The sequence below is a fragment of the Triplophysa dalaica genome, chromosome 2 (assembly GCF_015846415.1).
Source record: "Triplophysa dalaica isolate WHDGS20190420 chromosome 2, ASM1584641v1, whole genome shotgun sequence".
NCBI classification, from domain to species: Eukaryota; Metazoa; Chordata; class Actinopteri; order Cypriniformes; family Nemacheilidae; genus Triplophysa; species Triplophysa dalaica.
In genome coordinates this window covers 4482456-4495972 of record NC_079543.1, presented here as the reverse complement: position 1 = coordinate 4495972, position 13517 = coordinate 4482456, and the positions used below count along the sequence as shown (strand labels likewise).

At 39.2% G+C, this 13517-nt stretch overlaps 2 protein-coding genes across 2 annotated transcripts; one reads left to right on the top strand and one right to left on the bottom strand.

Moving 5' to 3' along the window:
• Window positions 1–1439: 1439 nt before the first annotated feature.
• On the top strand, window positions 1440–8338 carry LOC130436458 (uncharacterized). Its single transcript, XM_056767106.1, has 17 exons — window positions 1440–1470; window positions 1549–1701; window positions 2177–2284; window positions 2857–2966; window positions 3550–4111; window positions 4286–4410; window positions 4771–5011; window positions 5089–5231; window positions 5317–5407; window positions 5490–5612; window positions 5708–5880; window positions 5968–6065; window positions 6143–6270; window positions 7368–7548; window positions 7681–7822; window positions 7914–7983; window positions 8179–8338. The coding sequence occupies exons 1-17, from the start codon at window positions 1440–1442 to the stop codon at window positions 8208–8210; spliced, it is 2511 nt and encodes an 836-aa protein (XP_056623084.1). The 3' UTR covers window positions 8211–8338.
• Window positions 8336–12481, bottom strand: LOC130409374 (zinc finger protein Gfi-1b-like). Its single transcript, XM_056733319.1, has 6 exons — window positions 12287–12481; window positions 11080–11309; window positions 10545–10675; window positions 9643–9759; window positions 9219–9384; window positions 8336–9094 (listed from the first exon to the last, which is right to left on the bottom strand). The coding sequence occupies exons 2-6, from the start codon at window positions 11291–11293 to the stop codon at window positions 8997–8999; spliced, it is 726 nt and encodes a 241-aa protein (XP_056589297.1). The 5' UTR covers window positions 11294–11309; window positions 12287–12481; the 3' UTR covers window positions 8336–8996.
• Window positions 12482–13517: the final 1036 nt, after the last annotated feature.

Below are 13517 nucleotides of genomic sequence, written 5' to 3'. Positions count from 1 at the left end.
GTGCTTGTCAACTTTAAAAATGAGTGTGTTTTTTTCATTACCCGAAAGACAGCGAATTTGGACATATGGGGTTTTGGATGGACAGCAGCAATATTTTAGTATTTTTAAACCTTTTAAAATAACAGTTAACTTTGGAAACTAAGAAAAAACACATTCAACAAGCAAAATATGTTATGTGTAACTAAAAGTCAAAATAAATCACTTCTTATATTTTAGCATTTGCAGTAAGTTCGTTTGGCATTTTAACATTAAATTACTTTAGGTTAGATGCTTTTTAAAGAATATTGAAGTTTCATTTTGTTCTGGGCTCACACTGGTGGATTTTTCTTCACTAGGCCCATTCAGTGTCCAAAAAAAATTGTATGAAATAAAATGAGAATAAAGGTATTTTAAATGGAAAAACAATTTTCAGAAATATTGTTATATTATATTATAATTATGGCCTGAATATTAATAATAATATTATTAATATGACATTTTAATTTATATTTTATATTTCAATGGCAGGGTGTTTTGTCGTGATGATATGTTACATGTTATTTAAGAATAAATTGAATTGACAAATATATTGAAATAATTTATAAATAGCATTATTATAATTTGCATGCTTAGGCTACTGAAGTTCAATTGGCCACATAAACAAAAACATTCAAAAGAAATAAATAAATATATATTACTGTGGTTATTATAAAGTAAAACATGTCGTATGCAATCAAAATACTTGAAGTTGAAATAAATGAACCAATCAATCAATTCGTGGACCAGTAGTCCAAAAACTGTTCCAAATGAAAAAGTGTTGCCAGCGCGTTTAAAGGGGTACTCTACCCAAAAATTCTGTCATTATTTACTGTTCCACATCTGTATAAATGTATTCGTTCTGATATTTGGAAGAATGCACAGATCGTTCTCTGTGTTCATCAGAACAAAGACATGTATACAGATTTGGAACAACACGAAGGTGAGTAAATGACGACAGAAGTTTCATTTTTGGGTGACCTACCCCTTTAATTGATTGCCTTACATATAGGCCCACAGGTGATCTATATTGAAAATGTTGATTAGACTCGCCTTGTGTGTGCTTTGGTACGCATCTGTGGTAGAACGTCACACTCGCGATGTATTGCAAACCTAAAACATTAATTTCACTCTTGGTATTATTAACAATAACACATCTTCTCAACTGCGGATCTTTACGCGCTAAAGAAGACGCTGCAGGAAACGGCGTCTTTGATTTACACAATCTGACAAATCCGAATTCAGAGCGCATTGAACAGGCGAGGTTAAAACGTGCTTCCGACGGACATCACAACGAAACGCTCACAGAACCACTTCAAACGAGTGAACTTCTATCATCTTGGCGACCCGACAACGGTTTATTTACGCATTCACACCATGAAAGCGCATCACTTCTTAGAAGTTTCACCAAGAGAGCCTCTGATATGGACGCTGGACTTCAAGCGGACAGTCCAGGTGTGTGTTGACCCAATATTTACATATTAATAGCTATCAATATGTGCGCATGTTACATTTGATGTGTTTGATAAACAGCGTATAAGGTACCAGGGGTTCCTGGGAATGCGTACCACAGTTCTCCGCTTGGGTTTAACGCGCACGCTTTCAAACCTATGGTACGCTGTTTTGGAAATGTCATGACTTTAACAGCTCATGGCAGAGCATACACGCACATCCTTGTGGACCGAGGTGAGAATAATGAAAAGTTTTCTCATTTTAGAAATAAAATGCTCATTGAGACATCTGCAGATAAATAACTTTACTCATTCATTTACAGCGGGTGTTTCCCCATTATATTTGTTCCAGTTGCCTTCATACTGTGGTTACAATGTCAAAGTCACATGGAGAGATCTTGTGCTCGTGGCACCGTTTGATGGGTGTTACATCACACAAGAGGTAGCAAATGTCATATTGATTTTTTTTTAACCTTGTGCATTTGCCAAACTTAAAAATCACTCCAGAAAGAAAAATACAAATTGATTTGTCTAAATGTATTTTTGACATTACGCTTATATTTGCATATCTTGTGGCTGTTGGTGCATTCTCGTGTTCATGTTTACTGATGCTTGTCACAACTGACAAGTTTTCCTGCTGTGCATAATGTTGAAAATAAAATGATTAACTTTACATGGTGTTGCAATTTTACTATTGTTTTTCTCTACAGAATGGAAGTTACGTTCTTTCGCTGCTGTGGTGGGGCAGACCTATGAAGATGGCCTGCCCTGCGACACGCGTCTCGCAACCTTCTGTCTTCTGCTCTCACCATGGGATGGTCATTCGAATAGAACGTGCTCAAGAACCTGTTGAGAAGCACAGAGTTATAGGTAAGCATGTTCTGTTGATATAGGAGTCCAATGCTGGGATTCGCTTTACAAGAATTTAAATAATGGTTATGCAGATTAGCCATCCGTTTATAAGGACACTTTACCTGAAAATTGAAGTTCTGTTGTCAAATCCTGTTTGTGACTTTCTCTGTAGAACCGAAGAGACCCTATTTTGAGATGTCTCAGTGGTTTTGTGTCCGTATAATGGAAGTCAATGTTGTTTGGTTACCAACACTCTTCTAGATATCTTATTTTGTGTTCTGTAAAAGAAAGAAACTCTGACTGGATTTAAATAACAAGAGGGTGATTAAATGATGACCAAATTGGCATCATTTTTCACTTCAAGTAAGCTAATATGTGAATTTTAACATTTCTTTAATACACCCAAAAAGCTGAGCAATTCTAGCCGTGTTTCGATATCCATAGATTCTCTTTCGACAGTTTTGTTGTCTTTAATTTGGTTGAGGTCAGTCATGAGAAAAACATATCTAAATGCAATATTTGTTGTTGTTGTTCACAGTGAATGGGGAGGTGTTGCCAGTCCTGTCAGAGACATGTGCCTATCATGTAAATTCTGCGGATGTTGTCATACTTTATACTGCTTACAGCTCAAAATGTGTCACTTCAAAGGTAATAAAAGAAGTGGTTTGCAGGGAACTGATCAGTTTTCTAAAACTCTCAAAATTTGATGCTTTTTGTACTCCGTCTTAATAATATGAAAATGAGTAAGGCAATGATGCAATGGATGTAATGGATGTGAGTTAAAGGTCCGGTGTGTACATTTTTGGTGGCTCTATTGACAGAAACGCAATATCATATACACAACTATGTCTTCAGAGGTGTATAAAGACCTTGCATAATGAAGCGTTATGTTTTTATTACCCTAGAATGAGCTATTTCTATCTATCGCCTTTCGTGGAATCTGCCATTTTGTTTCTACAGTAGCCCTAAATGGACAAACATAGTCTACAGAGCGAGTTTCGTAAATGTTATCTCCTTCAGCAAAAGCGCCAAAACCCTGATGACGACTTCGTCCTGTGTCACTCACCGTAGCGCTTTCATAAGGAAGGGGTGGAGTGAGCCATTGGTTGCAATTCGCAACCTCATCACTAGATGCCGCTAAATTTCATCCACTGGACCTTTAAATTAAGAGAATGTTTTTCTTTTTGCAAGCCTGAACATTGCGCTTCATAGTAAAGGTGTCTTTTGATAGGATGGGGAGTACCGGCTTGCCATCATCGTGGATGGAAAGCAGTTCACCCTCTCTTGTCCTTTTCCTCGCCATCTTTCTCCATTTCACCCCCAACAACCGCTGAAGCCCAATCTGAAGCGAAAACCTTTGGTTCCACATGTACCTGGTTCTATACGAGTTATTGGAAAAATACGCCAGCCTAAAACACCATCTAAACCTCCTGCGGTTCCTTATGAACCTCCCTTGGTAACACAGTTTTACCCTGACCCTCTAAACTGTCCACCGTATCCAGAGGGGTTCTGTTCTCAGGACCCCCACCACGACTACCAATATAATCAGACATTGAGCGCTGATTCAGAATCAACAGTCCAGCCGATGCCAGAGATGGACATCACAAACCAACCTACATACATGCCTCCGACTACTCCTGTCATGCAAACTGAACTGTTGCCCCAAACTCCCATCTCTCCTCCGGTACCCACTGAACAGACTGCCAAGTTGATGTCTCCATCACTTATTTGCACAAGGAACAGAATAACGGCAACTCTGCCCTCCGCAAAAATGGCCTCCATTAAAGTCAGAGGTGAGCTGTAGTGCATTTCTCACTTATTCACCCTTGTCATTCAAAACCTGTATTTGCCTCTTTCTTCAGTGGTACACAGAAGTTATGTTATGAAATGTCTTTGTGGTTTTGCGTTATACAATGTAAGTCAATGAATGTTGTTTATTTCTCTCTCTGTGATGTTTATACGCAAAGAAACAAAGACCGACAGCTGGGTGTCAATTGCCTCTGTTCCGGCGTCCTGTGATTACACACTTCGCTCAAGGGGTGGTGCTGTTGTGCTCTCATCTCCATTGCCGGCCTGTCACACAGAAAAATTGGTGAGCTTCCACTCACTCCAGTCTTCATACAAACATATTTGTTGAATTTAGAATAATATTTGCAAATCTCATAGCGGATTGATTCGCATCATTTCACATATGATTCCTCCTGATGTTTGATTTAAATTGTTACCTTCGTTCTTCAAAATATCTTCTTTGGTGTTCTGCAGAAGAAAGTCACAAAGGTTTGAAAAGACATGAGGGTGAATAAATGATGAAAGAAAATAAATCTTTGGGCAAACTACCCCTTTAACATTGTGTTTGGATACACAAAAACATGGTTTCAATTGTTTTATCATTTGTACACCGTTCTCTGTTTACCTAAAAATCATCCTCTCAACTTTTCCTCTTTGGCTTTAGTCGTCCACCGTCACCGCTTTCTTCATACGCTTCTGGGATTCCTCTCAGATGCGAACCCGAACCATACAGCTTCAGTGTCGGCACAAGCTTCCTCCTGACGCGCTCGAACCTTTCCATCAGATCATACCTCACACTTCAAGCGCACCTGCTCGACAACCCCCTGATGTTCAGGTGTTGTGTTCCAGCCAACATATGAGCGTAAAAGTGCCACCTGGACCGATGTTAAGACTCGTGGTTGAAGGTGAGTTTTATGTAAGACTGAAATGCATGCTGTGTTTTCCAATATCTTTCATTTTATGTCCATATTCTTTTTTAAAGCCCCCTCCAGTGACGTAAAAACGCAAACTAAAGCCGTGCCCCTTTTGGAGGCACCGAGTCATTGTGGCTACTCTCTGAAAAGAGCCAAAGACGGTGCCTTTAACATCCTTCTGCCTTTTTCTTCCTGTCACATGATTCAGCAGGTCTGTGATGTCATTCTGTAGTATCGTGCTGATTTGATCAATGTATGTGTGTTTGCTTATCTATCATACTTGTTGTTTTTAATAGGATGGGCAATACAAAATTATATTGAAATATCAGACGGCGGATGGACGGTCTGTCGAGACGTTGCTGTCATGTCAAGCTTCTGACAGTCAGGGTATAAAACTGGACCTGTGTAAGACATCCAAACATATGATTTTCAGCCCAAAATTGTACCACTGTGCATCTTCTTTTTGTAGAGTGCAATGTGGACACTGACCAGCAGCTGGTTTGTGGATCTGGGGCTTTATCGTCAACCGAATGTCATGACAAAGGTTGCTGTTATTCTTTAGACTCCCAGCTGTGCTATTACCCTATGGACGGTGAGTTGTTTAACAAAAATTCACAGAGCAAAAACTGTTTCCAAGGCAGCAGAGTACATTACGCACGGTTTCAATGAATCATACGTTCCCATCAGAATGCACGGCAGATCATCATTTTGTTTTCTCGGTTAACTCCTCCATGGCGAATCCGCCCCTTTCCCCGTTCACCCTCGTCACTGCTGGTAACAGCTCTTGCTCACCCTACAAAGTTACCGCTGACTTTGCCTTGTTCAAGATACCGCTGGATGAATGTGGCGTCCACCGATATGTGAGTCTTCTACAGTTACTATGCTTCTGTGTGTCTCAGACTTTGTATACATTCTAGATGTACAAATTCTAACTGAAGTGTCTGTAGGAGGTGGGTAAAACTGTCATCTACATGGTTGAGATCCTGAATCGAGTGCAGTCTGTCACTTTAAATTACGGCACAATCACTAGAGACTCGCCTGTAAGGTACACGTGTACATACGATGGGACGGACTCGTGGCGAGCCGGATGATGTGCTGAGATTTATGTCCTGCTTGTTCTAGGTTGTTGGTTGAGTGTCGCTATTATCCCGGCTCTGTGGTAAGCGTGGGATACCTGGTGAAAAGTCCTTCCCTCGGACCTGCTATCAAAGCTCAGGGGGTGTTTGGTGTTCAGCTCAGAATCTCAAAAGGTTGGTTGAATCATAAAAGCTTGGTGGTATTCATTATTGCTATATTTATTCAAGGAGTATATATTTGAGTTTATAAGTTCATGTTTGTTAGTATCAGAGTTTAAAGGTCCAGTGTATGAAATGTAGCGACATCTAGTGGTGAGGCTGCTAATTGCAACCAAAGGCTCACACTATCACTCCCCTTGCATTTGTAAGCACTACGGTTGCTCACACAGAGCAAAGATGTTGTCACTTCTTTGCCAAAGGAGAGCGTATTAACGTATTTACGAACATTTAGGGGTACTGTAGAAACATGGTGAATTTCATGTAAGGGGACCTGTGGTGTATGTAGATAGAAATAGCTCATTTTAAGGTAATAAAATATAATGCTTTGTTATTTTAGGTCTTTATACAACTCTGAAGACAGTTATTTATTGCATTTCTGTCAATCGATTCCTCTAAAAAAAAACACACTTGACCTTTAATGCAGAGGTTTTCAAACTTTATGATGGCCAAAATATTAAGGACCCCAAATTATTATGAATGATTGTGAGAAAGCGCATTTCTAAATATATGTCCATCTATATATTTTAATTTAAACTACAATTTCAACCTTACTATGTCTAACAAAAGGTTAACATTGTTTCCAGGCTTGAATAATAGCTATTACAAAAATCCTCTGAAATTAAGACTAATGCGACAATAGCGAGAAATGCTTACTAGGAAGATGCATAAGAGAATTTGTTTTGCATGCATGTAGCACTTTGAACATAATTAATGTTTTATTCTTTGAACCTTTTTTTCTGAATTTATTTGGTGACCTCTTAAACCCTTTTTGGACCATTACTGGTTTGAAAACCCTGTCTTAATGACTACTTAAAAATTTAAATAAAATATCTTATTTTATTCCAATACATTTACAAATATATATAGTAATAATTTGAATGTAATAAAGCTGTTTTGCAACCATGAAAGTGCTATATAATTTTTTTATACTATATATTTATAGGAAATTTGTAAAATTGAAAAAAACACCAAGTTGACATTCTCTTGAACACAGATTTTTTTTCAATAATTACCAAGTCCCAGTAACATGAGTTTCTTCCTTTTTTCTTTAGATGAATACTACGCTGACTTTTACCCACAATACCACCAGCCCCTGCATATGCTGTTGGGGAAACCCCTTTATCTGGAAGTACGCTTGATAAACCCCCCAGACCCCAGTGCTCTGCTGCTGGTGCATTACTGTGTTGCTTACCCACGCTCTGCAAGATCTGCCTGGATCCTTATTTATGATGGGTATCGTTTTTTATGAAGACATATTTCTAAAATGTATATTTGAACATGAACTCTAAGAATATACGCTTTTCTTTTAAAACCACTGCCAACTGATGTGATGCTATAAATGTTATTTACGTTGTCCCTCTTTAGGTGCCCAAACTCTCTCGACCTAACTCCTACCCACACGCCACCGGCCACACCTGCGGAAGCTCTGACCAATCACGTTCGGCGATTCACAGTCACTACGTTCAAGTTCCTGCCAGATGACGACAGCTTGCAAACGGATGAGGAGGTAAAATTGTGGTCAAATAGTTTGTCTTTGCAAGTGCTTGATGTCAGAATTAAAAGAATGACTTAAAATCCTTCGTTGGCCTCTGTCGCAGATCTATTTTATGTGTTCAACTGAGGTTTGTCTGCCATCAGATGGCCCATGCATTGAAGGCTGCTTTGAAGGTAAATGATGTCTGTATTAAATATTTTTACGCTTCAGTATGATATTAGTCTTTTTTTATTTATTTGTGATTGCACATAACTTAATCTAGAGCTTTCTTGCAAATGGTTCAAAACTACAAATCACTGCCAAGCCGTAGAGCAGGCAAACAAAGCTTCTCTTGCATTTCATTCACTGCAAATCCTTTGTTTTTCCAGATCCTGCAAATGTGAAGTCGAGAGAAGACTGAGCTCGGATGAATGCTTTCTTTTTTGACAAATGTGCACAGTAACACTTTGGCAACCGCAAACAATAAAACTTTGAAACGCTGTCATGTTTCAGTAATGACTCATCACACGTCAATGGAGACCGGCTTTATCTTCACTCATTTACTCAGAGCTCTAGTTTATTATTTCAATGTTTAGTTACATATTTGTAGAATGTAAAGCATGTCTTTACAGAGTCTTTAAATTAGGAAACACACATAAAAATCACTTTAAAATGAATTGCACCGGAAGACATAATCAAGCGAACAAAGTTTTATCAGTAATAGTGGCATGAGACATTGAAAGTAAGTAATTCCATTTTGGTTTTACAACAGTGAATGTAAGCAAACACAAAAATAATGCTGCAGTAACCAAGACAAAAGCGCGAATGTGAAGGACCTTGTCTGCGTCCTTAGTTCCAAATTGATGTTTTTTATTCCTTTAGAGAACAAATATGCTAATGAAAACCAAACTTTGAAGTCAAATCCAATGTATGTTGCTTTACATAAGAACATCTTCCAAATATATGCATAAAATCAAATGCTCAATGTAACTCAATATTCATTTCATTTCACATTGTGATTTAATTTTTACACTAAACTGCTTCTGTTAAAGCAACAATTTATATACAACTGTACACTTATAATACTTTCTGTTTTGTAAAGCTAAAGTACATGCACAATCTTGGTTGGGTAAGCATTCAGCTCCAGGTCCCGCTGGAGGAATGTGCGGGCACGCACGTGTGTGTTTGTTTGTTTGTCTGTCTGCATTTAGTTGAAGGGTCTATAGTGTTTTCTGCTGTGTGTGATGAGATTGGAGCTCTGACTGAAGGCCTTACCGCACACTTTACACACATGCGGCTTCTCACCTGAACAAAACAGAAATTAAACCTTAAAGTGATATGGAGAAATGGTTCATGTAATCATTGAAAGCAACAATTCTTAATGTACATTATCTTCTCATTTGCATGAATCTGTGTGTGCGATGCTCACCTGTGTGTATGAACGTGTGCTTTTTCATATCGGATTTCTGATGGAATCTCTTGCCGCAGTACTGACAGGGATACGGTCGTGTGTCCGAGTGGATCAGCAGATGAGTGGATAATGTGGATGAGCGCTTGAAAATCTTCCCACATTCCTTGCAGTCAAACGTCCGTTCCTTCAACAACACACAATACAATTGGAAAAAAAATATGTATATTTTTATAGTTTGTACATAAAATGCACACTAAAAAGGCCCTCCCTGAAAATACTTTAAATAAGAAACGATTGTTTGTACAACGTTTGTATGAAAATAACTGTTCATTTTCATATTTGAACATGACATATTTGTTAATTCGGGTTCATGTAGGTGGGCACAAGAGGGAGAAATATAGCAATGATCACAATGAAAAGTCATCTGTCAGTCATAGGCTACCTTGACTCTGCATGTCGTCACAGGGTCTTTGCTTTCAAGGAATGCTAGAGAGTGTCCGTGACGACCGCTGTGTGATCTGTACACGTGAGTCTCCAGGCGAGCGAGGGAAGAGAACATCTAATGGACAGACAAAAGAACAGATAGCTTGTTTGAAAATGTCAGTAGTGTTTTCTCCAATCATTTTGTTGTATATATGCATTTGGTGGACACATTCATCAAAAAGTGTGTGTATTTAAGCTATACATTTGATCAAACCCATGATTTTTTGCTAACACATTCAGATTTATGCATTTGGCAGACGTTTTTCTCCAAAGCGGCTTATATTGCATTGTTTTATACATTTTGTTTCTCACTATGTGCAATCCCCTGGTTTCGAACCCATTACCTTGGCGTTGCTAGCGCCATGCTCTAACCCAGTGTTTCCCAACCCAGTCCTATGTGGCAGCCCTTACAGGATGATTTAGATCTCTCCCAATATGAAACACCTAATTTAACTCATCAGCCTGTTAGGGTGTTCACTCGAGACATTTCGAACATTCAGAGGGAAGCGGAGTTAAATCAGGTCTTTCATATTGGGAGAGATGTAAAACATTCTGTCAGGGGTGCCACGTAGGACTGGGTTGGGAAACACTGCTCTAACCAATGAGTCACAGGAAAGAATTTCTAGCACCACATAGTCAAAATCTTCATCGTGTATATTGATGAGAGACGATGTAAAGAACACGCATTTGATCTAAAATCATGCAGTCAGTCCACAAAATGATTTAATAAATATGTTTTCGCGACATTGATTTATAGTAAAATCAATTATTGTTACCATCTGCATTTAGCAACATGACTTGTGACATGTGTCCTGCAAAAAGTTTTATATTGAAATCGGTCCAAAAACAGGCAAGTTTCACCTTTCCACATAAGCTGCAGTGTTTTGTGGGATTTGTCAGAGAGCTGCTGTTGAGCTCCTGCCTGTCTCTGGAGATGACGGGTAACCAGGGGACTGGAGACATAGGAGAGCCAAATTGGAAATCTGCTGCATCTGCAGTAAATAATCAACAAACAAGAATGAATTATGCAAATAAGGTCTGAGAACTCCTAAGATTACAGCGATATTTACACATAATGTAAATATCATCCTTCGGATGAGAGGTTAAAACCGGTGCCCTGGCCCTTGTCAATCATGGCCTCTGAATTCTCTCTCTCCTCTCCACCTATAGCTGGTGTGTGGTGAGCGCACTGGCGCCGCTGTACGGTGGCTGCCGTCGCATCATCCAAGTGCATGCTGCACACTGGTGGTGGTTGAGGAGAGACCCCCCTAATATGATTGTAAAGCGCTTTGGGTGTACAGCAATGCTCAATAAAGCGCTATATAAATGCCTCATTCATTCATAGTAAACAGTTAACATATAAAGGTTGGAATTAGAAAACCCATATTTGAATTACCTGTTACCCAGCCATTCTCGTGACTCTGATGTGTGTTGTCTTTTTTCATGAGCGGAGAATGTGGTTGTGCCTCCTGGGCTGATTCCTCCGGCAATGTGGAAACTTTTAGGGGGACGGACCAACCTACTAGGCCGAGGTAGGGCCCATCAGCTATGGGGGGCGAGGCGCGAAAGCTCCCCTTCCTGCTCTTTTTCACCAGGAACGAACGAGGCATAACGGACCGAGAGAGGCTGAAAACACATCAAAGTCCACATACACAGAGACATTGAACATTTGCCAGATCAATTGAATTATGAGAGAATTTGGTTAAATCTCAGCACTGTTAATACAAACTACTATACCAAGTTTTGATTTATGTCCATAGTAGCGAAAAAAACGATTTGGTCATTGGGAAAGGAACTAAATTGGTTGTATAAGTTAAAGATTTTGCATTTCGTCTTTCTGTGTAAACGGTGATTTAAGGTCAGTGGCTCTAAATGTGTACAGGAGAGAGAAAAGTTGCATTCCTAACTAAAGTGCTAAAGCATTGTGTGTTTAAGTCAATTAGAAAAAAACTGTCCAAAATCAACTTTATTTCTGTTTTCTTCATCGAGTAAGCTCAATTTATTACAATTGATTTACATGCACATTTACTAACGGTTTTCCTAATTCGTGCGACTGTATCATGTCATTTTATATCGGTTTGTTGAATTTTACACCAATTTTACGCCTCTGAAGTACTGAAGTTTTATGAATATTACTTAAACTTGCTTGATTTAATGTAATATAGTCTAAATTGAGGCTAAAATGTAGACAATTAAGTGTATCATATTGCTCTTGCTTCAAAGGGAACGATCAAACTCAGCCTACTCTTTGATGTTTATTAGACCCTAAATAAACAGCTAAAATAACACTGCTCAACAGAAATGAAAATATTCATAATAATTATGATAAAAACAAACTCTTTACTGTTCTTGCTCGTGTTCTCCAGCATTTTCAGTTGAAGAATATTTCCTTACAACTAGACCACTTTGCTCGTTGAACTGAGCTGAACTGAGCTGTGTGAACGTGTCAGTAAATAGTAAAAAGTGCAACTACATCTGAGGTGCTTTGCTTTACTTTGTGGCACCTTATTCGGCCGCTTTCATGTGCATTTTTGCAACCAGAAGCCCCCTTGATTCTTGCACCTGATTTGGCTTTTGATGTAAATAAAACGATCAGAACTTACCAGTTGATGCGTCACGAGGTTGCAAATGTTTTAATAAAATAAAACCGCGCTCTTCGTTGCGCTTTTGTTGATCGCAATCAGATTTGGTTGAACTGCAGCGTTGTGCGTCTCTCCGTCACCGTCAGTAATAAATCACTGAAAGCAGGTGCGCGCTCCTTAAAGCGCAGCAAAACTGAAACTTCGCGAGGTAACGCGCGCTCACAGCACCGGCCCACCACAGACGCGTCAGTTTCCGCCGCGCGTTCAGCCTCGAGCTGTTAAAACCCAAACTGATACTAACCGTAACTGCTGCTCAGTGTGAAGGAAAATTACCAGCAATATATATGATTACTAAAGAAAAACTGTAATCTCACTTGTAGTTTGCAGCTCCAACCAAGAAGCTCATTTAACTATGCGTTAATAATAATAAAAAATGAACTCTTAAAAGAGAGTTCCACTAAGAATACTCAGAGATATCGAATGCTTTTTGGATACAAGTGTCCTCCATGTGTTAAGCCATTCAATGCACATGGTGTGATTGCTTTGAACGTGTGTCTACAGACATACACGTCAGTCAGATTTGCCTTTGACCCGCCAAGGTGAACCGTCTGGCATCCCCACGCAGACCAACATAGAGAAAGAAGGGGAAAAAGTGATGATACTGCCGAAAGTCTGATGTTCTGTGGAGAGTGTGGTTGCGTGAGGTGTAAAGAGACTTTGCATGTCGTTCTTGCCTTGAAACCCCAAATAACTGACATGGTTCACAAAGGAAAAGTCATTCACACGGTGAACATTATGGCGACGTAGGACAAGCTGAAATATGCACATTTAGGTTTGTCCAAAGGCTGTTGCCCACAGCCGCGATTAGCTTGTTTACTGGTTTACCATGGGGTGATGAAATGTGAGAAAAGTACAACGAAGAGCGTCAAGTACTGTGAAGAAGTAAAGCAAAGCTGCAATGTGCATTTGACTCGTGTACATGTCAATTGTGCACATAAATTCAGAGACAACTGCTTAAAATATAATTCTTTTTTCATCACTTACTCACCTTCATGTTATTTCGAACCTGTTTGACTTTCTTCATTCTGCAGAACACAAAAGAAGAGATTTTGAAGAATGTTGGTGACCAAACAACACCGCTCCCCATTGACTTTCGTCACATGGACATAGAACCACAGAGACATTTCTCAAAATAACATGAGGGTGCATAAATAATGTAAGAGTCGAAAAACATCCAAACGTGGCACCAAAC

Excerpts from the sequence above, each read along its gene's own strand:
- LOC130436458 (XM_056767106.1), top strand. The coding sequence starts at position 1,440 with ATGGACGCTGGACTTCAAGCGGACAGTCCAG. Across the intron at positions 4,411-4,770 it reads CCTGTCACACAGAAAAATTG|TCGTCCACCGTCACCGCTTT; the intron begins GTGAGCTTCCAC and ends CTTTGGCTTTAG. Across the intron at positions 7,823-7,913 it reads GCTTGCAAACGGATGAGGAG|ATCTATTTTATGTGTTCAAC; the intron begins GTAAAATTGTGG and ends CCTCTGTCGCAG.
- LOC130409374 (XM_056733319.1), bottom strand. The coding sequence starts at position 11,293 with ATGCCTCGTTCGTTCCTGGTGAAAAAGAGCAGGAAGGGGAGCTTTCGC. Across the intron at positions 9,760-10,544 it reads ACTGCAGCTTATGTGGAAAG|ATGTTCTCTTCCCTCGCTCG; the intron begins GTGAAACTTGCC and ends TCTGTCCATTAG. Across the intron at positions 9,095-9,218 it reads GCACACGTTCATACACACAG|GTGAGAAGCCGCATGTGTGT; the intron begins GTGAGCATCGCA and ends TGTTTTGTTCAG.